The sequence below is a fragment of the Hypomesus nipponensis genome, chromosome 26 (genome assembly GCF_054491055.1).
Source record: "Hypomesus nipponensis isolate SF chromosome 26, ASM5449105v1, whole genome shotgun sequence".
Lineage (NCBI taxonomy): Eukaryota > Metazoa > Chordata > Actinopteri > Osmeriformes > Osmeridae > Hypomesus > Hypomesus nipponensis.
In genome coordinates, this window is record NC_140386.1 from 7,260,848 (window position 1) to 7,286,661 (window position 25,814).

A 25,814-nucleotide genomic window follows, 5' to 3' on the forward strand; every position below is an offset into this window, starting at 1 on the left:
ACCCTTTCTCTGTTTGATTGATAGTGCCTTACCTGACACAGAACTAGAGTTAACACAAATAGCCCAATACAGCATTAAAGTTTTAAATTGTTTTATTATCTATTTCAGATCTTACAAAAATATGACAAAATAAATTAAAAGAAATAAATAATCCCATTTCCCAATATCGTATTTTTTCTTTTTTGATGTACAGTTGTACACTGGAAGAGGATATGACGTTTGTTTCTCAGCGAGATGTTCATGAACGTTTTCATTTTTGTCGGGAGGAAAGGAGACGGATTCTACAACTGCAGGTGTGCATTTCAATTCTACATATCCATCAGACTGCGGGTTGAACACTACAATTACTCCCCCCCAGCCCCCTTCCCCATAGGTTTAATCATCCACAACAGCCCCCTACCCCCAAAGTAAACAACTAAATAAACCCTTGTACACCCCAGTTTACACAAGCAGACACAAGAAACAGTTGGATTCAGTCTGTTTCTCATGAAAACCTCAACTTGTCCAGAGAGCAACATATTTAACCGATGACGACCAACAGCCAACAAGAAAGATTTTTGACAAACATAAAAAAAAGACGTTCTATTCATTTGGCGTAAGTAACTATCCACAGCTCCTCTACAATAAAAAAAAAATCAAACAAATTAATAAGCTCAAAGTGAGGCAAACATGATGAATTCCCACGAAAAATAACTGCTCTTATGGCGTATACACAGCTTAATACTCCCTTAGGACCATTGTGAATGAAGGTAATTTTCCACTTTGCGGAAGCACATGGATGGGATACACAACAGTACCCTTCACTTGTTTTCAGCCAGCCAATCCGTTCAACATAAAAGATGGAGGTTCTCGCCACCTACCTGCAAATCCATTAAAAGAGAAGCCATGAAAGAGATGGTTGTGCTCGAGTGGGACAGAGTTCACAGATATGTCAGGTCGGCCTTCTTACATTTCCAATTTGTTTCATCATACACATGACTGACACGTGTGTCAGATTAGGCCTGTACAGACAGTCAAGATGGGATGTCCATTATTAACAGCAGATCCCATCCACAAGGGGTGGTGAGGTCAGGTCAGGAGGTCAGAGGTCAGGTGGAGAGGTCATATGTTTAAAGCTGGGTAGCAGCGTAGGTCAGGGTTACGGTAAGGCGGAGATGCATACAGGCAAGGGGGCGGGGCCACACGGGGGCGGGGCCACAAGGGGTGGGGCCACAAGGGGGTGGGGCCACAAGGGGGTGGGGCCAAGGGAAAACAGTCACACACTCACTTCATTATTGCAAAGATTGTTGTCAGGAAGATGGGTGTGGAGATGCATAGTTCATGGGTCTGACTACTACTGAGCAAAATCTCTCTGTAATGTAAAGTTATTAGTGCTGTGATCCACCTGAAGCCCATTAGTGACAATAGATTGCTAAGCAATGGTCCTGGCTACAAACTGTTCCTAACGCATAACTTCGGAGGCCCTAGTCCCCATTTTAGAGAACTCAAAGCCTGATATCCAGCTGACTCCACCTGCTGGCTGTTCTGAATTACAAAAATAAATAACACAACAACGACAAAAACAACAACTATGATTTCAGTTTTTGTTCAAATCAGAAGGACAGCGAGAGTTGTTAAAGAGGAGCTGCTTTGGTAAATTAATCAAACAATTCAATAAGAAAGCAACTATCCCAAACATATAAAAAACTGACTGAAAGTTCGAACGAATACAAACATGACCTCCCAGCCTAATGATGGCCCCCCTACTAGGAACAACTGAGATGAACCGCACCTTCTTGTGCCTTGTGATGAACAGAAATGCAGCGATTTAATTGGCCATGAGGTTGGCTGGTGGCGCCCCCTCACAACACATTTCAAAGTGTTCGTTTAACACCAGGAGCATTTCACACCGTAAGTCCATCTCATGAAGGAGTGGACCTGCATAAACACCGGACACTCCCGGTGTTAAACGGACACTTTTAAAAGGTCCTTTTTTCCCCGGACCACGGCGGGTTTTAGTGCAACTGTTGTCCCTGCTCATCAGTCGAGGGAGCCGTTCCCGACTGTTCCTTGAGGGAATGGACACGCAGTAGCTCAACAGCAGTGCATTTAACTGCTATACCAAGAGTTTGCAGGCTCAAGTCCCACCCCCTCCTTGTTTGTTTGTTTTTGATCAACGCGTTTGCCAAATGAATGAATGCGTTTCAAAGCTCTCTGCGGGCTTGAACTGGGGGCCCAGGGGTATAACAAGCCAGGCTCTCTGTCAGAAGTACGCTCACTGTACTCGAGCATGACTATCCTCTACCTGACAAACACACTTCCCTCGTGTGCGAATCGAATCCCTCACCCTTTATCGTCTCCTCCGTTCCCCTCCTGCGTTTCTCCCCTTTGCATCATACCGCTCGTCTGATACGGCCACTTCGGCGGGGGGTGTGTCGAACGCCACTCGCGCTCGCCGCGTCGCCGCGTCGGAAGTGCGGATGACAATGACCTCACTCGTGTTTTGCATCAGAGCTCGCGTTCAAACTGACACCGATTGATATTGCTCAGCTTCTCCGTTCAGATAGAAAAACCACGGGGGACCAGACCCCCTCCAGGTTATAAACAAGCCAGGCATCGCCCAGCTGTGTGGAAGGAGCGAGGCCTCACAATGTACTTGATGTAACAAAACCAAAACAACAACAAATAACTGTAACTCTCTCTCTCACGCTGGGTGTGTGTGTGTGTGTGTGTTTGTCCTCCCTCGAGCCCGGCTCCCGTGTTGCCACGGCGAGCCTCCAAGGTGCTTACAATTTTCAGACAAGAAGAAAACAAAGAAACCTCTCTCCCCCTTTTAAAGGCTTGATAAAGTATCCGAAACGCAGCTCATGCATTTCTATATGTATTGCGGATAGAAGGGGATTACAAATGTGTGTGTGCGTGTGAGAGTTAGGGGTTGTGTGTGCGTGTGTGTCTGTGTTTCCGCGACGGCATGTGTGTGCGTATGTGTGCGATGCACCATTGCATTTGCGTGGGGGCGTGTCTAGGGGAGTTGTAGTTTCCTCGTAAAGCCTTCAAGGCTATCAGCACGAAGCAGACCCCCCCACATCTCATCAGTCCTGCTCCCCTCTCAGACACCGGGCCTCCTTACAAGACAGCAGCGTGGAAGAGAAGCCCGGCCTTCCCGCCACAGTCAACCCCCTCCATCTCATCTGTCTGTGCTCTCACAGAAGTGCCCTCCTGGCCCTCTGGGGACTAGGCTTTGGAGCCGGCAGGGTCAGAGTCCGTGGAGGGCCCGTTCTCTGCCGCCTCTCCCCCCCCGGGTGAGGGGAACTCGTCAGGAACCCCGTTCAGGTCGGACTTGGAGGGCTGCTTGTCGGTGCCCTGCGAGCCCTCGCCCTGTTTGGACACCTGAGCCCCGTTTACGCAGGGCCCGCCCTCGGACTTCCCAAAGTTGAACAGTTTTCCGGGGTTGAAGGCCTTGCTGGGCGACTGGGAGCGCTCCTGGGAGCCAGCTCCGCCCGCCGCTGACGCCGCGTTGGTCGCCGTGGCTGCTGCTGCGGCGGCGGCGGCTGCCGCTTCTTTCTTGTTCTCGGGAGACTTGAGGAACTTGAAGCTGAGGAACCCCGGGAGTTTGGGCTCGTTTCCCGTGGGCGACTGAGGAGAGCGCGCCGTGCCCGAGGAGAACTTGCTCTGCAGGGGGATGATCTGCTTCAGCTTCATCACATTGTTGTTGGCCAGGAGAGAGCTGGGCCTCTTGGGTTTGTCCGAGCCCCCACCTCCTCCCCCTCCTCCGCCTCCGCCGCCGCCAGAGCGAGACTTTCCGCCGTGGCCCTTGTCGTGGTGGTGCTCCCCCGAGGTCTCCCCCTTCCCCTCGTCTCGCTCCCTCTCCCGGCGGGCCTGGTGCTCCGCCTGCCGCTGGCGCTCCTCCTCCTCCCTCTTCCTCCTCTGCAGCTGCTGGTAGTGCTGCTGGGCCTGCCGCTCGTGCCTCTGCAGGAGGAGGGGAGGAGAGGGGAGGGGAGGGGAAGGAGAGATGGAGAGCCGTCTCACTTACTCAGTTGAAAACACCACACCTGTTTAACCAGCACGGTTGCTGACCCGTGTGGGGGTGTTTACCTTGAAGGCCTCCCTGCGCTGGTACTCCAACTTGGCCATCTCCTCCCCCACCCAGCTGGGGATGTCTGGGATCGCCACGTGGATGACGTACTTCAGGAGGATGGCAAAATGCTGCACACAGACAGACAGACAGACAGACAGTGAGAGAGACAGACAGACAGACAGTGAGAGAGACAGACAGACAGACAGTGAGAGAGACAAACAGACAGACAGACAGTGAGAGAGACAGAAAGTGTCAGGGTCTTGGACAGGGAGACAGGGTTCGGGGTCATGGGGCAGGGTTAGCAGCAGGCGAGTCCAGATGTGTGGGTCGTTTACCTCAAAGTGAACACGGAGCCCTGGAGCATGTTGGTGTGTGGATCTATGCCGGATCTAGATATAGATCCAGCTCTCCCTAGCCACGCAGTGGGGCAGCTCGAGTAACAGTTGACATTTGGACCTCCATACATGAGCGAGCCTGCTCCACCCTTCACCACCATATGGACTTTCAACGGCAGCAGGACTCCCCAGGAATACCCTCTGAGGCCCCAGAAAGACCTTTACATGCACTGTCAGGCTGTAACCAGGAAGACTGACCTTCACACCAATGCGGACTTGGTGTTCGCAATGTGATCTCATAATAGCTACATGAACTGAGACCTAACTGTTATCGTCTGTTAAGTGTGTGTGTGCATGCACCCCTGTATCTGTGTGTGCGCGCAAGTGTGTGTTTATGTGTGCATTCCCATGCGTGAGTGTGTGTGTGTGTGTGTGCGCAAGTGTGTGTTTATGTGTGCATTCCCATGCGTGAGTGTGTGTGTGTGTGTGTGTACCTCCAGGATGACGATGGAGATGATGGCCATCTCAGGGCTGAGCCAGGGGAAGAGGCGCTGCAGCTGGCCACACTGACCAATCAGGTAACAGTTCACTATGATGGCAATCAGCCCCATGGCCTCCATGGCTGTCTGGAGACACACATACCAAGACGCACAAACACACACACACACACACAGCAGAGCCAAGCTTACAGCAACAGCATTGCATGTACAGTCTAAGATCATTAAACCCTGCAAATACCACTGTATGAAAAAAATGTTACGCCTAAGATAATTCAACCCTTAAAATGAAAAAATAAAACATATATTCAGGGGTTAGGCCGAGATGAATGAGTTGGGAGTTTTCCAGCACACGCAGAGAGTAGTTCAAGGTGGGGGGATCAGATGGCTGAACGGTTAGGGAGTCGGAGCCCGACTCCCTATCCAGCTCAGAAGGTTGTTGGTTCAATCATCGACCGAGCCAACTGACGTTGTGTCCTTGGGCAAGGCACTTCAACCCTACTTGCCTCAGGGAGAATGTCCCTGTACTTACTGTAAGTCGCTCTGTATAAGAGCGTCTGCTCAATGACTAAATGTAATCTGCTAGCATGCTACATCCTTGCTAAATGACAATGTCAATGTAAGGTGGCGAGGCTGACCTGCCATTGGCCGATGCTCTCCACTCTGAGTCCGAACGGCCTCTGCAGGCCCGTGCACAGCTTGAAGGCGTCGCTGCGGATCTCGATGATGTTGTTGATGAGGGCGCACATGGCAGCCAGGGGGAACGCGGACGAGAAGAGGACCACATAGCCGAACTGCACGAACATCTCCTGGTAGTCCTGGAAGGTGTCCTGGGAGGGACAAAAAGCGTCGGGTTTTGAACCGTGCCTGCCGCACCAGGGAGCAGGGTGATGGGGAGGGGGGACGGGGGGACGCCCCAGAGCAGACGACAGGTCAGCATGGGGGGGGGGGGTCATCTCCATGGTTACCAGAATGGGCGTTATGAGGCGGAAGAGGGCGTGTCTGGCTATAACCTGGGGGCGGGGCTAGGAGGAGTGGGGTACAGTATTGAAGTTGTCAGATGTCTACCTCGTAGGTCTGCATGCAGCTCTCCATCTCTGCTTGAGTGAGGGTGGTGCTGCAGTGCTCCTCCGGAGGGTCGATCCACGACTCCCTCTTGGTCTTAGACTCCGCCCTCTCCTGGCTCCGCCCCCTCCGGCGGTGCCTCAGCGACACGGCGCCCTCCGGCCCAGAAGGCGGCGGCGGCGGGGCGGCGGCCACGCCCTCGCCCGCCTTGCCGCCCCCCGGCGGCGCCTCCTTGGTCTCGGCGCCCCCGTTGTTGTCGTCGTCGTCGTCGCACATCTCGAACACGGACGAGGGGTCCATCCCCTTCTCCACCATGGTGGGGCTGCCCTCCTCCAGGAAGCTGTCCTCCACGGGCGGAGCGGCGAGGCCCGACGACTTCCTGTCCGCCTTCTCGATGAAGCTCACCTTCCTCAGCTTCAGCCCGCAGTCGATCAGGCTCTCCTCCTCGCCCTCGCTGAAGCGCCCGCTGTCCCCCTCGTCCCTCTCGCCCTCGTCCTCGTCCGGAACGCCACACCCTCCGTTCAGACACTTCTTCTCCCTGCCGGGCGACGACGGACGATTCACGTTTATTAACAGGTGCACACAAGTACAGTTCTTGTCAAACGTATAACAATATAATAATCTTGACAGACGTATAACAACAAATACCTTTACCTCTTTACCTCAAAAACTCTTTAAGTCTTTTCAAAACGATATACAACTAGCAGGTAGTACAAGGAGAAGGGATAACACACAACGCAGAACACATGCATTCACAGAAGCCGGCCTGTCGTGGCGGTAATGGCTGTCGTCGTCGCGGTAGCAGCTGACCTGCGTTCCGGCTGGCCCACCCCGGGCCTGGTGCCCCTGAGGCCCGGGCCTGGCATGGCCTGGTCGGTGGGTGAAGCCTGGGCCTTTCCTGCGGCCAGGCGCGCGTACTTGAGCAGCGCGGACAGGAGCAGGTCCCAGACGCCACGCAGGGTGAGCTCGCCCAGCTTGTGGCGCTCGTACAGGTAAGGCTGAAGCACCTCCTTCACGTTCTGGAGGAACTGCCGGATGATGAGGAGAGTAGCCAGCATCTATAAAGGAGGAGGGGGTGGGGGTGGGGGGGTGGGGGGGGGGGGGTGGGGGGGGAGAAAAGGAGGAAGAGGAGGGATGGGGGAGGGAGGGAGGAAGAGGGTAACAATAAAACCACATTCAAGCACCAGAGAGAAATCTACAGCCCAGTTACATTTACATTTAGTCATTTATTGACATTTAGGTCACTTACATTTAGTTAAGGTCAACAAACTACCTAACCTACTTGGTGTCAGAGCCGCCACAAACAAGAATGAAGACAGTCGTAGGACAGACAGAGAGCACAGGAGCAGCAGTCTACTCACTACAGTCACACATGCTTGTCCACATTGACAACCCCTTTTTTATGATCTCCACACTTCTACTGTAGGATCTATAATCCTGGAGAGATTACCTTAATCTAAGCCTAACCCCTTTCCCTAAAATGCGAAGTTGGCACGGCAACGCTGTCAATGCCATAACATCTAGCGTAGAAGCACAGGACGTACACAGATCATGCATCGACGTGATGCGGATCGGTGGGGATCTGGATTTGACCTCTCCCCCCCCGACCCCTGACCCTACAGAGAGGCATACTTTGGACTTGAAGAGGGCACGGAATACCCAGGGTACGGTGACGAGGAAGAAGAGCTGGATCTTGAGGAAGAGGATAGGCAGCACATTGTCCTTGAGCTGCCTCAACAGGCTCTGGCCCAATGAGAACACCAGCAACAGCTTCAACACACACACAGACAGAGAGAGAGGGGAGAGAGAGAGAGAGAGAGAGAGAGAGAGAGAGAGAGAGAGAGAGAGAGAGAGAGAGAGAGAGAGAGAGAGAGAGAGAGAGAGAGAGAGAGAGAGAGAGAGAGAGAGAGAGAGAGAGAGAGAGAGAGAGAGAGAGAGAGAGAGAGAGAGAGAGAGAGAGAGAGAGAGAGAGAGAGAGAGAGAGAGAGAGAGAGAGAGAGACAGAACGATGGACAGTGGAAAAAGAGAACGGCCGATGTATGGGGGGGAAGGAGAATGGAAGAGAAGGATGATGGAATGCATAAGTGTAACAGTGGATGGGAGGAGAAGGAGGGAGGGATGGGCTGTCTGTAGGTCTCACCTCTTTCAGGCGTTCCATGTCTTTGAGGTAGAAACCAATGTAGAAAAGGCTGAGATAAGAATTTACAAACTGAAACTGCGGAGACGGGAAAAGGCAAACGCTTCAGTTCATTTATCACGAGCAAGAAATGTCAAACTTCAACGGGAAACGCTAATGTAATCAAGTTCAACTCACAAGAACCATTTTGATGATGAGATTTTTCTCATAGGCACTCTGGAGTCTGTAGTTTTCTGTGGGCAGAATTTCAATAAACCCTGTCAGCCATGACCATCATCACTGACACCCTAGAACTTATGCTGGTGACAAAGCAAAAAAGTTAAGATAATAAAATACTGTCATTTTTGGATAATTACTGTCAGCTCAACCCACCACCCCCGCTCAACCCAGGCTACAGTCTCTCTCAGGTCTCACCCATGTCGTTGAGCCAGCAGGCTATCTTCCTGTACACCTCGTCACACGCAGTCACAGTGATGGCCAGCATGATTTTGGGGATGAAGCGAGCCAGTCGAGGCATCTCCTTGATACCCATCACAAACTCCTGCGGGTCACACAGTCAGACCAGTCACGACACGACCAGTCACCAGACGACCAATCACGAGACGGCCGGTCACGGCACCCACCAATCACAACAGCGAGAGGGGGGAGAGGGGGGCGGGCCTGACCTGGAGCTCGAAGCAGATGAGCATGGCCAAGAAGACGAAGCACAGGCAGAGGAGACAGATGGGCAGGCTGACCAGCCAGCGGAACACACGCCTCCTCCAGGGAGGGTAGTAGAACTCCTCGCAGCCCGTGATGGGACTGCAGCGCTTTACCCCCTGGGGAGGAGGGGGAGGGAGGAGGAGGGGGGAGGAGAGGAGGAGTGGGGAGGAGAGGAGGAGTGGGGAGGAGAGGTCACTTCACTGGTAGGGGCAGGAGGGATGGCTCGCTTTGGATACAGACGTCTGCTACATTATGGAGTCTGCATCAGTGCATCTGTATCAGGTTGAAGGGAACGTGACCTTGGCCGACCCCTCGGTGACCCCGCTCCTCACCCTAAACTGCGTCCGGGGTTCCTCCAGGGCCTCCGAGGGCGTGTCCAGCGTGCCCCACTTGTACGCCAGCTCCGCCCCCCGCCTCTTCCAGCGCTCCAGGAACAGGGTGGCCCACACCACGTTGAAGAGGGCGAAGACCACGCAGCAGATGTCCCGGCTCGTCTAGACGCACACACACACACCCGCGAGTGCAAACACAAACACGTACGCACAAACACATTAGAGACCACAGCTTGTCTGGGCTGGGGGAGGTGGGCCTCGTGGCTGGCTTGCAGGAGGCTCTTCAGGTAACGGTGTCCGAGCTCACCTGGTCAGACTCGGTGAGCAGCCACAGCACGAAGCCGATGACAGCAGGATACAGCATGGAGGTGGTGTAGAAGCCCAACCAGGCGAAGTACATGGCTATCTTCACCCCAAAGTAGTCGCAGATGTCGTCTAGAAACACCGCAGGAACAAGGGAAACATCATTCGCGTTAGCTTGAGTCGCGGCATGTTGCTTTCATTCTTGGCCGGTGTCCTTCTTAAAAATGACTGTGTTAACGGGTGTCTTCTTTTGGCTGAATAAAAGTTCAATCATACTTTAATCATACAGCAGGCTAATTCAGATTTGACGAGCTCCCAGGCTTGGATGTGTTACAGGACTGACCCAGAGGCTGTTTCTCACAGACGGCCTGGACCCAGGACTTCATCAGCTGGCTCAGGATGCGGGGTTCATGGAGGGGGAACACCTGCTGGATCACCCCTCGGGCACTCAGCTCTGGGACTGACACACACACACACACACACACACAAGGACACACACACACACACACACACACACACACAAGGACACACACACACACACACACAGACACACACACATGAGGACACCCAAACAACGTTTAACATCCAGTACTGTCCAGCTTGAAGATTAATAGCTTAATCATAGCTGCTTACTGATTGGCTGTCCCTCCAGGAAGTTGATGTTGTGAAGCACCTCTCCATGTTTGGCACGTAGATTGTCAAGCCAGTACTTGATGATGCTCTGCCTTTCCTGGGGAAAGAACAGGAGAAGCACATGGTGTGTGTGTCTATGTGTGTGTCTATGTGTGTGCATGTATGTTTGTGCTTGTGCGCATGTGTGTGTGTGTGTTCCCCTCAGCCGACCTGTGACGTGAAGAAGCAGAGCTCGCTCTCTATGTTGTCATAGATGTAGTCTTCCTCACAGGAGAAGCTCCGCGTTCCGCTGCCAAACTCCGGCTTCACAGCCTTCCTCAGTCCCATCTCCTCCGCGCCGCGCAGCAGGCTGCACGACCAGGGACAGAGGCTCAGACCACACACACTGTACAACACGCACACTTACTGGACAATACACACACAAACACTCGCACACACTGCACATGACACACACCAGGGACAGAGGCTCAGACGATACGCACTGTACAATACACACACATACAGTACAACGACACACACAGAGACACACTGTACACACACACATTGCAGACAGAGGCGAAGAGGACACACACACACAGTGTACAACGTAAGACACACAAACAGGAAGTGTCCAGGTGATGGGAGTAGCATTTCTCTGTACTCCTGCCTCCCCCCCCCCTCCCCCACCCGTCCGATTCTGCCCTTCTCCGCACTTTTCCTCCCCTTCGTCATCCGTCATTTCTTCTCCTCCTGTCCTACCCTTTGACCCTCTCCTTCCACTCCCTCCCTCCCCTCCCCCCCGCATCTCCTCTCTCGGCGTCCCCGGGGCCGTTGAATGATCTAACACTAACACACCACCACACCCTCTACTCTCTGCAAGCTGAGGCTTGTGTCTCACGTGCACACGCACGCACGCACGCTCTCCTGTCTCACTACACCACATCAATCATACTCCTTAAGGCCACTGGGAAATAAACCCAATTCGCAGTGGAGTACATTCAACACCACGACATGATGAACGGCTGGAAGGGATGTGGCGCACGTACAGTGCAGACGTGGATCCGCAGCCTCGGACCAGCAGAAACACCAGAAAGAAACACCTTTTCTGGGATGAGGCACAGTCAAAACCCCACAGAGTCCAAACGGCTGTCCAAGCTTTTTTACCTCATGAAAAATGTTTACAGCGGGTGGCCTCTTCACGGTTTTTCGGGGGTCCTTAATTCAAAGAGTCTATTAGTAGACTTGCTGTTAGCTTGCTGTTGTCAGTGACTGGTGGTAACCTGGGAACTACGGTCCTTATGGAGGGTGATAGTGCTGAGAGCTGGTGAACAGCACTTTGGGTTTATGCTACGATAGCAAATACCTCACTAATGAACAATTCTGCTAAGCTCGTAGAAAAAGGGGAAAAGTCCGACCTGGTGAGCTGGGAATGAACGCTGTCTCAGGTGAAGAGACAAGACAAGCGCACCTGTCAGGTTCTGTAGGATCAGTCATGTGGAGATGAAGCTTGGGCTGGAAGCTCTGGGTCAGGGGAGGATAAAGAGCCCTACTCTGCAAGGCCTAGACACCTTGACGACAAAGGAAATCGTTTTTTCTTCATAACAACGGCTGATGATGCAACGCCTTGTTCAAGAGAGACTGGGCGGTTTATCTTTGTGATCACTGGAAAACTAGGGCATGTTTCCCTCCTGACCTGTGCTGGAGCGAGCGCGAGTTCTTGTGTGTGTGCCACCTGCCTCGGGTGTTCGTAAAACACACTGGCACACTTAGAAAAAGCACTCCTAACTCCCTGCTGGCCAGCTGGGCCTATACATACTCCTCAATTTATCTTCTCTCCATTCAACATGTTAAGAGGCCAAAGGCAAAGTTGAAACTCGCAGGATTTTCAAGAGCCATCGAAAACAGCCGACTCAGCGCGGCAGACCCGTTGAAAAGCATCGTGGGAAGCGAATGCTCTCCACTTTTGCTGCTTTTACGTTGGGAAGCATTTTGCTCCTACTTGCCGATTGTTAAAACAACCCCTTGACCCTTCCCTAAACCCATGGGTATTTGCGAGCAAGGGTAGGGAATCAGGATCGTTGTGCTATACTTTCGGCAGACTAAAAATGGCCAGCCTCACACATGGTGTCTTGTCAGAGCTCTATAATCTCGTAGTACGTCGTGTACCCTGCTGGCGTCACAGCCCGAGGAGTCGGCCATTGTTCGCTACACAGCAGCGGCGTTGCTAATCTGGATTCAGCGTGGAGAATCCTGATTAGCCATCCAGGACTAACACTTAAACAGATGAGAGAATTGAAATGACTGACTCTACGAGGCACTTGCATGATAACACATGTTCGGAGTCAAGGACCACAAAGTCAGCAGCTCCACGTCGGACAACAGTGGCAGTGTAAGTCTGAGCGCACACACTGCAACCCGACACCCGGGTTCACAGAAACCGGACCCTGGCTCCAGCCCACAAGCCATTTAGATGTCAACAAAGAGGGCGGTTATTAATTCATAAAGTAAAAGTCACAGGCTCTGTTTGTTTTCCTTGTGACAAACGGTAGCCGCGCTGACCTTTGAGAACTGGTTGTGGGATGCTATCAACCAGATCAGTATTAGAACCAGATGTACTAGATTAGGACTGGAGTGAAGACTACATGGGACTACTTTGTCAGTCGGTCACATGACCAGTGTACACAATAATGGACAACATAACAGGAAAAGGAAAAAGAAGAGAGATGGAGAGAGGGTGGAAAAGAAAGAGAGACTACGGTCCCTTTGGAGAACTCTTACTTCTCATAAGTTGCCGTGACGAAGAAAGCGTAGACACGCGTGTGTTTATGATGGCGGATCTGGATGATGAGTTCGGGGATTCCCAGGCGGATGTGGTTCAGTAGCCATAGCAACGTGTGGTCGTCAGTGGTGTCTGTCAGAGGAGGAAACAAAGGAACGAGTGTTTCTGTGTTTTGTAGATATTACGATTATGTTTACAGTCGTGCAATCCAATGTTTACTAGTATGTCATTGCCTGTCTGGGGGTGTGTGTGCGCAGGTGTGCGTGTGTCACAGTGTTTGGGAATCGTGTGTGTGTGTGGGTGCGTTTGCATGCATGCGTGTGTCACAGTGTTTGTGAATCCCATGGATGTGGTGAGTGTAGGTGTGTATGTGTGTCACTGTGTTTGTGAATCACGTGGGTGTGTCCACTGCACCTGCGAAGGTCATGAGCACGTCACAGTTCTCTGTGGGCACAGTCTTCATCCAAGACTTCTGGGACATCATGTGCCTCCCAGCCTGCAACAGCCGCTTCCCAAACAACTTATCTGGAGGAGGAAGAGAGAGAGCGACAGAGACAGAGAAGGGGTGGGAGAGAAAGAGAAAACAAAGGCTGTCACTTTGCCATAGTGACATGGAGTGACAGACGAGGACACTTGTAGCACAGTCAGCCCCCCCTCCCAAACACCCACCCTCCTCGTCTCCCCCTCTCTCCGCTCTCTCCGAATATAAATGTCACCCTTCCACCCTCTGCAACATGAGAGAGACAGAGATGGACTTAACCCTCGCCAGCCTTGGGCCGAGCCCGCACATTGTCAACACTTGGGTGATTTCCACACGCTCCAAGCCAGTGAAGTTTTCTGTGCGGGTATATTTAGCTACTGAACCCAGTGTGAGGAGTCAGATTCCCCTTCGCCTCACGTGACTCCGTTTGGTTAGCCGTCGGTTTTATATATATTTAAATATCTAAACACAAACTATCTATAACTATGAATCTGGATCTGTGGTGAAGCCGACTGAAGGCACACTGTAAGGTCCTCTGGTCCTGAATAATGAGGCAGGAGGCTGGAGAGAACGCCTGCCCCAAAACAGTTCTGTGCTCAGCGATCCATAGGTCCTTAGAGATGCCCCGAAAGTGGGCCACTTTCCAGAGATCTCAAATGGCACATTTAGCACCGCAGCCTTCGTGACGACATGCAGTGGCCCCTCGGAGATACTCAGCCTATTACTGGCTTCTTCTGGACCAGTGTGTGCGAGCTGACGGCTTATCGTCCGTGGAGACGTTACTGTCCTCCTCCGACTGACAGACCACGACGAGCACGCCAGGAAATGCGTGCAATCAACCCAGCCAATCAGATCAGTGACCCGGCACATGCGTTACCTCGCAGACAGCGTTGGGGAGTGCACACGACACAGTTTCCCCTCCGTGTATCCGAACAATTTCACAGCAGGCTGACGGCTGACTAGCGCCAAAGTCGAAGCCCTATCGGTGTCTTCTTCCTAGAAAAAGGTCACAAGGTTGTGACCTTCACAACAGCAGGCTTTTCTGCAAACCAGATATGGGCCTTGAACAGCCTTGTAAACGCCTGTCAAATATACACGTTGTGGCTTCCTCTAGTTAGTCTCTGTTTCCTGGAACACCCTGGTGATGGATTAGGACGAGCAGCTACCTGGATCGAAGCCCCAAGGTCTCTTCCAGGGACAAACAGAAGCTTGAATACAGGACGACACCGGGTGAAATAAAGGTTGCAAGAGCTGCAGCGTCCAAGCGATCCGTTTTGAGATTCAAAATCCAGCATCCAGTGTGCAGTTTCACTAGGAATACTTACAAAAGGTGGGGAGAGAATCGTATCCTGTTCCAGGAATCTTTTACAAAAAAGATCGATGCATTTTACCGGTGCTACGTTTCACTTTTTTTTGTTCGCTAGGTTCTCTACTTTATCCTGTTCACCCAACTGTGCTTTGGCGGAGAAAAAGCAGGCAGCAGCAATGTATTTTAGCCTGACCACGAGGGGCATTCTAATGAGGTTTGTATTCACTACTACACACACACACACACAGAATCACACACACACACACACACCGCAAGCTAACTCAACACCTGCACAATGCCTCCATTTATGAGCTTCATTGACAAGAATGAATGTGTGTGCGCACGTGTGTGTGTGTGTGTATGTGTGTCTAATGCTCCCAGGGCAACCCATTAACACTGGCCGTGTCTTCATTTGAACACACATTGCCCATCGGGGCTTTAATAACAAACCAGGCCAGCTCGACAGGTGTGTTTATGTCTGTGTGTGCTTCTGTGTGGCTTTTGTAGGTGTGCCTGTGCCCTCTACTACCCACTGTCATCCCTTGACTTCTACCAAATTAGCCCCCCCAAGTGCACCTGATGCCACGAGGAGAGAACAGAAGCCGTGGTGACAGAATCAGACTCAGGGTCAGACCTTGGACAGAGATCCCTGTGTCCCCCGAGGCCTTCACGCTCAGATAACTGACCCAGGAACAGGCCTTATCTTCCTGCGGCCAGCCATGACTGTACAGCGGCTGGGGCTTGTGTCTTCGAATCAAACTTTATTTGTATAGACGTTTTTTTTACAATGCAATCTCACCGAGGGCTTCACTTAACAACCGTATGTCTCTCTTCAGTCCGACCGACAGGAAGGATTGTTCGCAGTGTTTTGCCTATCACCATCACAGCGTTAGCGAATCGCACCACAACCAACCACTCTCTCCCTTGTCCATATTTTTTCCTGTGGCCCAAATTTCCCCCAGCAACAGACGTATTACCTAATAGTCCAAAAGTCAGGTAATGTGGAATTGCTTTGAGTGGTTGGGGGTTGGAGTACCTTCACCACTACCCCCCCCCCCAGCCCTCCTCCCCCCCACCCCCCAAGGTGAACAAGACAAGCAATGACAAGAATGAGTGACAGCTTTCTACCGAGTCGCACTAGCAGTCTGGCCCAGCAGTGTGGCCCTGTTAGCTATAGGCACCCCCGGTAAGTGGGCCACACCATCTCATCACGTCGAGTTAAGTTGAATTAGCTCGTCCTCTCCTCCTCTCGCCGAGCTGCCCACTGGGGGTGTCGCTGCGCTGCCATGACGTCACTTCCCAGACACGGCCCGGTCCCAGCAGTTGAGCCAGCGCACACAGAAACCCTCGCGCAGAAACACACAGACGCCACAATACAGAAACACACAATACAAAACACCCACGCTCCCATTGCCAAACGCTGACATGACGAATCAGCCATGCACACCGTGCCTCCCTTGAGGCATATGCAAGTCAGCAGTGGACATCTGTCCGAAGTGAACCCTGTTCCAGAGAATGCTGTCCACTCTGGGAAAACTAAGCCCGCTATCTGTTTGATGCTACCACAGCCCACATGCCGTGCACAGAGAAAATCCCACACCGAAGCCTAGCCCACATCTCAATCCTTCACTACCTCTCTCTCTCTCTCTCTTTCCATCTCTTGCTTCTTCTCTCTCTTTCTTCCTACCATCTCCCGAACTGTGATGTGCTTTGCTACTTGTTCGCAATGCCTACCTCAAAGACCACTGGCCCACTAGAATTATCACAACACACTCATGAGGAGAAAACACACCCATTCTCTCTCTCTCTCTCTCTCTCTCCCTCTCTCCTTCTCCCTGTCCCTGTCCCACTCTCTCTCTCTCTTTCCCTCCAGTGCCTTCTCTCTATATCTCTATCCATCTCTCTCTCCATCTCTCTCTCCATCTCAATCCATCTTCACTGTCTTCTTCGTTCCATGCCTCGGTGGTGGTCATGCACACAGCCAGACCCAGCCCCCCAACAGGGAGGAGTCCAGCCCTGGTGCTACCAGCCCAGCGAGCCTGCTTGCATTCACCATGTATTGCATACATGACACCATGTATCTACAGTACACAAAGTATATCTGCAATGCAAGTAACATACACACACCTCACATATCAGATTCACTCAGATACCCTTCACAGATGACATGAACTTTGGTAAGAGCTAAGCTAAAATTTTAAAAAAGGACAATAAAAAAAAGCGAGTTGTCACCAACGTCTCATCGTGTCAGTTTGCTAAGCAGGCCCTGATTGCCTTCTTGCCTGAGACTGCCAGGCAGCCGATAACGCCGATTAGAGCTGAGATGACAGGGCGCAGTACTCAGACCTAAAACAGATTAGAACCTCTGGGTGGCGGAGCGAGGAGAGACGTCAACGCGGCCTCGCTCCTCTGATGAGCTGAGGAAGACGTCGGAGCTGGTGGTCGGGCAGACGAGAGGCTCTCGCCCCGCTAACGATCACAGAGCGGATAACGAGTCCTCGACGTCTCTGTTTAACGTTGACTTCGAGTGGCACCTAACTAAGCGGCTGCCGGCCTGGGAGAGGACCGACCACAGCGTTTTTTTCACCCGCAGTCCAGATGGGGAGTGGTAATTCCAGGTTCGCTGGTTGCACTGCAGCAAAGCAAGTTTAATACAGCGTACCGTTCCTACTGTAACAAGAGAGGGAAAATGGAAGTGGTTTAACCAGAGTGCGAAATATACAATGACAATCGGGGGGGTCAACTTCTTGTCCAGGGTAAGAACGATATATAAATGTATCGACACCCCGACCTGTTGTTTTGACCTCTTTTGGGGGGGTCCAAGTCTTAATTAGGTGTGGTAACCTTCCCCCCCCTCCCCCCCCCTCAAACCCCCCCCCCCCTCCAAGCCCCCCCCCCCCCCCGGAATTCCAACCCTGGGTTTATGTGACGGGTCTGTAAGAGCCGTAGCCACGCTCCATCTGACAAGGTAGTTCGCCACTCACGGGATTCGAACGCTCGGCCTCCAACTTGCCAAGTACGACCAATACCAAGCCAGCTCTTCTTTGACGCGGGTGGCCTCTTACATACCTAAAGAGTGAGTTTCACGGTTCTCACTCCGTTACAGTTAACCACACTGGAGGAAATAGAGAGCTAACTGGTGAGGTAGCGGCCACAATGGCCTCTATTCATCCAGGTAAGAATGATCAAGGAGAGCCAGGAGTGTTGATCTCATCGTGCAGCGCTATCCAGAGGTCTTCAGAGATGAACAGACTGGTTATCTAACGGGCTCCACGTGGTACTGTGTGAGAGGGGATTACAAATTATGAGTGAGCGAGAGGCCCTGAATTCAGTTTATGAATAGCAGCTTTTGTGGAGCCAACAGTCGGCCTTGTTTAGTCCCAGTCCCAGACGAAGCCTCACACACAGGATGAATCGTCTAATGAACAGGGAACAAAGACAAGGAGATGACACACACACACACACACACACACACACAGACACAAACATGCATTCCCAAAACAAACACCTCCATGGTCTGCACTTCCTTTCGGCACGATCAGAAGTAAGAGTCCTGAAATGTCCTGAGCGTTTTGTGTTGTGAGGTGGTGACCCATTTCTAAACTGGAGTATTTGACAGGCAAGCCATTTTAGTAAATGGGAATGGTGGAAGGGCTGGAGATATTCTGACTTGTTTGTCTGGATGTCTTCTGGTATAAATGTCTGCGTAACTGTAGCCTGCTCTGTTCTGACTGGGGATAATGAATGAAGTCTGTTTCCCTGCGATGACCTATGATAAGTGTAAGCGACACTATGAAAGTCAAAAGCAGAAAATGTGCGTGATTGTTTCACACTGCTCTGAGGCAGTCTTATCTCAGTTTGAAACCACTGCAATATACTAGCCCTCTATTTTTAACTCTACATCCTCAGGCAAAATTGACACACTAAACATTTCCAACATTTCATGCTTAATCTCTTTTGTACCCAATTTCTCTTGTTTTAATTGTTGAATTCATTAGTGGGAGTATAACTGATGCTCGTATCTCCCAAGTAAAGGACCGACAACACAAGAAAAAAATATGCACTTAAAGTATACTTACAAAAGTACAAACAGTCAAATTCTGTATTTGAACTTCACTTCCAATTGTGTAGGAAAGAGAAATTTAATGACAATCTCAAAATTAATTTTGCTTAGATTCAAATAAAAATAAAAACAATTTTTACTTGGGACCACTATCTTGATTTAAAATTAACAGAATTTACAACACATACATACACTCATATCTTCTCCCTAACCTACAGTCGTCAAAGTCGACATGGCTAAATATAGTCATACAGTTGTATGCTCCCAGTACATAACATGAGATGCCACTGAGGTCGTCAATACTAATGATTCTGGAGAAGTGTGCCAATGGCTTTCTGATAGTATCTACTGACTACTATTTAGGTCTTGGAGACCTCCCAGACAGATCAATAACCCGAGGACTTAAAGATAACTGCATAGTGCTCTATAGATGTCTCCTCTATCTCTTAACCAGCGGACGCCCTCATCAGAGCTGGAACTTTGATCCCAAGCCCTTTGAAGAATGAATATCTTGAGGGGTATACTTGAAATCTATGTTTGACTATACGTCATTACTCACTGATAATGTTTCTGGGCCCAGATATTTAAGCTTGATGACACACGCTCATTAGTATCACAGAGATAATTGATGGATGAGGTTGACATTAACTTAATATTGATGAAATTGGACAAATTACAGCGTTGATTCATGATATTGGCAGTGTTTAGGAAGAAGATTACACCCTTAACAGACTAAACGAATCGCCTGATTGGTCTAATCTCTGAAATCCACCTTCCTTGCAGCAAGGTAACTTTTCAACATCGTATTGGTTTAGAACCAGGCTGAAGTATTCTATTTGAATCTGGATTGTACTGTTAACAACAGAGGCAGTTTTCTAAATCAAATATAAGTGCCAGAAGAAATGTAGAGATAATTGTAATGGTGATGGACCTGACAGCAAACATGCAAGGACCTCTTACAACACCACGCAATTCCTCCTCACATGTAACAGTTTGTAGACGATACCGAAAGAGCTCAATACCACAGAAGAAGAATGAGAGAAAGAGCGTTAGCAGATATTGCTTATAAACCCATAACCAAGGCCAACTTGTATGAAAATTATAATTACATGTATAAGATTATTTTATAATCCGTGGCCCACTCTGATGTCAACTGTACAGAAAGAGACAGGGAGATAGTGAGCGAGAGAGGGAGAGAGATAGTGAGAGAGGGGGAGGTAGATAGTGAGGGAGACAGAGGGAGGTAGATAGTGAGAGAGAAAGGGGGACAGAGAGAGGGAGAGAGAGATAGACATGGAGAAAGGGGGGGAGAGAGAGAGCGAGAGAGAGAGAGAGAGAGAGAGAGAGAGAGAGAGAGAGAGAGAGAGAGAGAGAGAGAGAGAGAGAGAGAGAGAGAGAGAGAGAGAGAGCACTGTGCTACACTCATCCCTGACACCGAGCTCTACATGCTAATGTTCTGGGTGGAAGAGAGATTGTTTTTCTCTGTGCTAGGTTACCTCAAAGCCCTTCAGCTGGGTAGAGGGTAGGGAGAAGCTGATGAGGAACGATTCCCCATGACCGAGGCTAAAAACAGCATTCCTCTCCATGGTCATTGTACTCCTTTTGGCCTTGCTTAGCAACTACAAAATATATACCCCCCCCCCCCCTCCTTGTCAGTACACAGAGAGGATGAAGGACAGTGCAAAGAATGCTCTTTCATCCTGCAGTTTCTACAATATCAGTTACACCAGAAAAGCCGTATTGACTCCTTTGAGGTCACAGTGACATACTTAAGACTGTCTATTGATAGGGCTTTTGAAACACCTACATCTACAATTCCCATCAAAGGTTGTCCTAAAATACACAAACAGCTAGCTATGGCTGTTATAACAAAAGGTATACCTTCACTGGAATTGACTTACATGCATTAACCCGTTTACCAGATCAAATCCCTGGGGTTTTATTGTAAACAAGGAATAAACTTATGAACAGAACATGTTTACCTTGAATTGGGTTCCAATTGCAATGACCCCCTCAATGCTGTTGGGAAGAAATGGTAAGGGTTTGTTTGCTTTAGAGCAGAGCTCCGAAAGTTTGCCACTAAAGACCTAAATACACTAGTGAGAGCTTCTCTACATTTACATTTAGTCATTTAGCAGACACTCTTATCCAGAGCTACTTACAGTAAGTACAGGGACATTACCCCCGACGCAAGTAGGGTGAAGTGCCTTGCCCAAGGACACAACGTCATTTGATACGGCCGGGAATCGAATCGGCAACTTTCTGAGTAATAGCCCTATAGTTCCCTAACCGCTCAGCCATCTGACTCCCTTCCTCTACTGGGGGACACGTCTGGAATAGCAGACAGGAACAGAATGCAGGCCGTAGACAGGATGGGAGCACATGGGCAGATCTTCTGCTGGAGAGGGCCTCCACATTGCTGGGGATAACATCTCCGACATCTCCGTCATCACTGGCAGCTGCTATCTTTACCCACACGTCGCGATATTCTCAATGTCCACTCGTCAGACCCATCTGTGCTCTCAGCGATGCGGCCGACGAGCAGTCGGGAGGGGAACGTCTTTAGTTTCTACCTGCGCCAACGGACGTTTGTAAAGAAATCGGAAAATTGCGGGTACAAGCCTTCTGTAGCCAGATACTAACCTGTTTCATGACACGCATAAAATCCATCTGCTGCCAAAAGCCAGACCAGGTAAGGTTATGAGAGAAGGGCCAGTACAATGTATTGGAGAAGGTCTACAGGGAATTGTTGATGTATTACATCAAGACAATTCTCTTATTACTGGCAGCAAGGTCACCCCACACTTAGTCCTCTCCAATCACTCATGCTGATAATGTGTAGCTCAGCACTTATACTATGAGAGGATACAAAGAGGTTGGACACTCCATACCAAGAGAGAGAGAGGCCATTAGACATGAAATCATTAGACACCATGCCACTGTACACCACCATACTGCAGATATTATTTCAGGCGACGAGAGAAACATAGATTATAGGAACCCAACGCACGCTGTAAAACCTTTGCTTCCTCCACTGTAGTCGATAGTTTATGACGACAAAACGCCTCAGTCCACTCTCTCACCTGACACACGGGGTGTATTTAAGACAACCTGTGTGACATTGAATCTGTCTAAATCTGCTTAAAGCAGAGCGGTGAAGATCCAGGAGGACTAGACAGCCAGTGGAGAGGAGGCTATGTCAGGGAGGGATGAGTGCTGAGTGCAGGTTCCCTGCTTGAAACATTTCACTCATGCATTTTGCACAGGGCGAAGTGCCTTTTTTAATGCTGAGCTACAGAGAAAGAAACTCAGTTAAACAAGTTTACACAGATGAAAATGGAGCCTTCAAAACTCAACACTTCTCAGAATAGACTCTGGGACACTCACAGAAGTTGTTCGGAGGGTTAAATCAGATACGGTATTACAGTCCAAGACAGATTGAGTGTATACCCTAAACTATATCTCAAACAATACTACCCCAATCTCCAGTAAGCTATGGCATACCCATAGTGTTAAAGGATAGGTAAACAAGTAATGGCCACCTCCTGTAAAATGTAACTGGAAGCACTGTATGAAACTGACAGGACACCCCCCCCCCCCCTCCTCTGGGTCAGGGGAGGAAATCTTGGATGCACTTTCTAATAAAGTATGACCCAACAAATCCAAACCACTCTGGGAAGCCTCACAGCTGTTAGGAGCGAGGGAGTAACCCCAAATCACATGCTCTAATATCAGCACATTCTAAACAGTATCTGTCTCGCCAGAGTAGGCCTCACAGACACCGTAATTGGTTAGACTTTTATAGATAGATTTATAGTTTTGTATTAGGCATGTGTAATTAATCGGCAGATTTAAGGACTGTGTGGAGGGGGGGATGATTGAAAGGATCAAAGCAATGACAGCCCATAAGGATTAGGAAGATCTGGGCGAGAGACATGGAAGATGAAGAGCCTGGGAGAGAAATCTCTCCAGACTGAAACTCATCTGGAGAAGTCACTAATATGGCAGTCACAGCTGACAGACTTGGACACATGTGAAGCAAGTTATCATGGTAATGTGATATCATGGTAATCCTCAAGCCCCAACCCTCTCCCATGAGCCACTGGGAAACGGATTCTGGGCTACAACCATGTACTTTAGTCTACACACAATTCAACAGTCATCATAAACTGTGCATGATAACAATATCTTCATCAACAGAGGTCTGCATGATCAATACATTCATTTTCTGTTACGTTTCCCGAAAGACGTTATGGACAAGGGTCTTGCAACACCATAACATAGTGACATCACAGTCCTCCCCCAGCTTCCTTCTTATATTACCAGCGAGCGCTCGTCTCGAGACAAGCTCCACACTGCACCATGCTGCACCAACTCCTGGGGAGCTGGCTGCCTCTGCGGCCACAGACACACGAAAACAACCCGCCGCAATAGATGATCTTCCCCACTCCCGTGTAGACCACAACACGGACAGACCGGCCTCTGTTTGGACCGCATTTCACGAGTTTATAAATGATACAGAGACGCATTGTTTCGACTTAAGTTAGTTAGCGTCTTAGTGGTTTTAGATCAAAACACCTTACTTCGACTGCCCGAGACAACGACATAGGTGTCTATTTTTGGCAGGCATTCTCAAGTTCATGTGTCAATTAAAACTAAACAACGAATAGGCATGGATCTAGAATCTATATCATGATAGAGCGCAATAGGCCACTACCGGTACCAATGATCGGAAGAAGGATAGGCTACCACATTTTTTGAGTGACAACTCCGCAGTTGATTACCTAAGACTAGTTACCATTTTAATCACATTTAATTTAATGAAGCAAACTGGTGCCTCTAGCCCAGTAGCCCGGTGGCCCAGTGCCTCGAGACAAAAGGACTGTTCGCTGTGTTTTGTGATGCCACGCTCTTGTTAGGTCTTCCAATCACATCCACCTGTCCCGTCGCGACAATGTCACATCCACTTTCCGACCACAGGGCTAATCCACATCAAACCGTCGCAGGAGGGACTCACCCAATACACCGGAGGATGTTTGCTGCTGGGGAGCACTGCTTTGGTCTGTCTTTTCTCCCTCTCCTTGCGATCGGTGTCGGTGCCGCGAGCCTTCTGTGTTGTCGGTGGAGCTGCTTGCGGCTGCAGCGGCGGCTGCTGCTGCCGCCCCCGTCTCGGGCATGCTCTTTCAGTGGGGAGTAACGGACGATATTCTCCGGGAAAAGGGAGAGCGATATCGCATCTCAAATAGGCAAAGCATGGATCGTGGCCGGCCAGTGGGTCAGAGATAGGGGTTAAATGGACGTGAAATTGAAGTGAAGGTTGTCGTGGCGGCTCATCCTGGTTGCAGCAGGATGCGAGCAGATTGATAGCGCTCCGTTGAGTCTTACTATGGAGGAGGAGGGACAAAGAGGAAAGGGGACGACACACATCACACGCACGCACTCACACACATGCACACACGGTGCCTCACATGCTGGAAAAGAAAAACGATGGCCCGCGCCTTCCGTGAGACATTTTCAGCGCGCTACAGTATTGACCTCTGCAAGACGACAAGGATCAAATTGTTTCAATATAGGAAAAAGCATGTTGTCAATTGCGGGGCCCAAGATATGCTGCCAGATTGCACAGAAACCAAGTGCACGTTTCAAATGCAGATTCAAGGATGCCACAAAGGATGATACTTTTAAACAATGTCAACTTGACGACACCAAAACAAACAAATAATTAGATTGCGTAAAAAGGCATACTTACTTTCCAAGCCTTTAGACCAGAAATAAGCCAGGTCACATGTCTTTAACTGTCTAGCAGGTAGCTGCTATATGCAGGTAGCTTCTATGAATTGGCAAAGCCCAGACCTAACACAGGCTGTCCCGGATGATTAAGAACATTATGATTTATTTATTAATACAAAAATATCTTCATAGATTAATTTTTCAGCCGGACCCAAGGTGGTGGGCAGTTAATCTGTCCCCTCTCAGTCCATATCATGTGGAGAGAAAATAATTGATTTCTGTTTAAGGTGCACAACTGAACTCATACAAACAGCACCCCAGTAGCAATAGCCTACAATCCCTTTCACACCTTCCATTGTGAAAACACACTAAGGCACTCTATCATCGTTTAGATGAAATGTAAGATTCTTAAAAACTGTTCCAAATATAGTTTCTGTTGAAGGAGAGATGGAAATGCCACAGTTGTGCATCGAGCTAACATGAACAATACCCTTCACATCACCAATTTTTATGTAAAACCTTTGGTTGGAGCTGCCAAACATCCCAGACAGGTTGAGGCCAGCCTGTGTATAAGCTGTTTACACAAAGTGGTGACTGTGTGTGTACTGGAAAGGTGCGACCTGTTATCTTTAACAACAACAAGCAACAATACTAGTGATTGATTTCTCATGTGACGGATGCCCTATTTTGGTACACATTGAAGAGGCTATAAATAATTAAGATCACATAAAAGATCCCCCCCCTCAGGCCATGTCTTTAGTCCATTCTGCCTCACAGCCCCCCCCCCCCACACACACGCACACACACGTACACACAAATACACAAACACACCTACTCAAACCAAGCTCTCCCCCCCCTGCCCATTGCTCAGAGGTAGCGAGTCTAGAAGCGTAAATTCTGCTTACTCATCACCCTCTGCTGACAACTGCAAGTATCTGCAGTGACCAGTGGGGCATACTCCAGTGTGCACGCAATGCTTGTGTGGGTGTACTGTTTGGATGGACATATCTTTATGACCATTAAACGTCCGACAAGTGATGTAGCCCTAGACAACTGAAAGATCTCACTCACAATGGACTTGGGGTCTGTTTTGGAAGGGATTCGTTTTTGAAGATATTAACTACAGACTTTCACTTGGTGATTAGATAACTAGGTGTGAATAATTGTTATTGTTTAATCTGAGATTAATTCAGTTATTCATAGTTATTCATACAGTTTCATGAATCATTAATAACTTTCCTTGTTTAGGCCAATTATTTTCGAGCAAAAAAAAAGATAAGCAATTTTCAGTGTTTACGACACGAGGCACATTTCAGTAACACTGTTTCTTTCACTTGCATTCAAAAGCAGTAAAATCAGCAATGCCTGATGTCATCCGGGGAAATAGGACCAACGTTAAGAATAGTCGCAGT

General features: G+C 49.7%; 1 protein-coding gene and 1 long non-coding RNA gene across 3 annotated transcripts; one reads left to right on the forward strand and one right to left on the reverse strand.

Annotated features, from left to right (window-relative positions):
* Window positions 1–74: 74 nt before the first annotated feature.
* On the reverse strand, window positions 75–24,077 carry ano8b (anoctamin 8b). 2 transcript variants are annotated; one of them, XM_084692245.1, is made up of 19 exons: window positions 23,690–24,077; window positions 13,234–13,344; window positions 12,819–12,951; window positions 10,272–10,410; window positions 10,062–10,158; window positions 9,772–9,888; window positions 9,433–9,560; window positions 9,126–9,287; window positions 8,757–8,909; window positions 8,506–8,632; window positions 8,269–8,324; window positions 8,095–8,169; window positions 7,587–7,724; window positions 6,765–7,012; window positions 5,958–6,492; window positions 5,528–5,719; window positions 4,887–5,018; window positions 4,075–4,185; window positions 75–3,948 (listed from the first exon to the last, which is right to left on the reverse strand). In XM_084692245.1, exons 1-19 carry the CDS (start codon window positions 23,847–23,849, stop codon window positions 3,214–3,216), a joined length of 3,549 nt encoding a protein of 1,182 aa, XP_084548371.1. In that variant the 5' UTR covers window positions 23,850–24,077; the 3' UTR covers window positions 75–3,213. The 2 variants fall into 2 exon arrangements, with proteins under 2 accessions (XP_084548371.1, XP_084548372.1); XM_084692246.1 differs by lacking the exon at window positions 7,587–7,724.
* On the forward strand, window positions 14,244–25,808 carry LOC146221242 (uncharacterized). Its single transcript, XR_014750725.1, has 3 exons — window positions 14,244–14,630; window positions 14,725–14,823; window positions 25,750–25,808. It is a non-coding gene; the product is annotated as an uncharacterized LOC146221242 (long non-coding RNA).
* The last annotated feature ends 6 nt before the right edge of the window (window positions 25,809–25,814 follow it).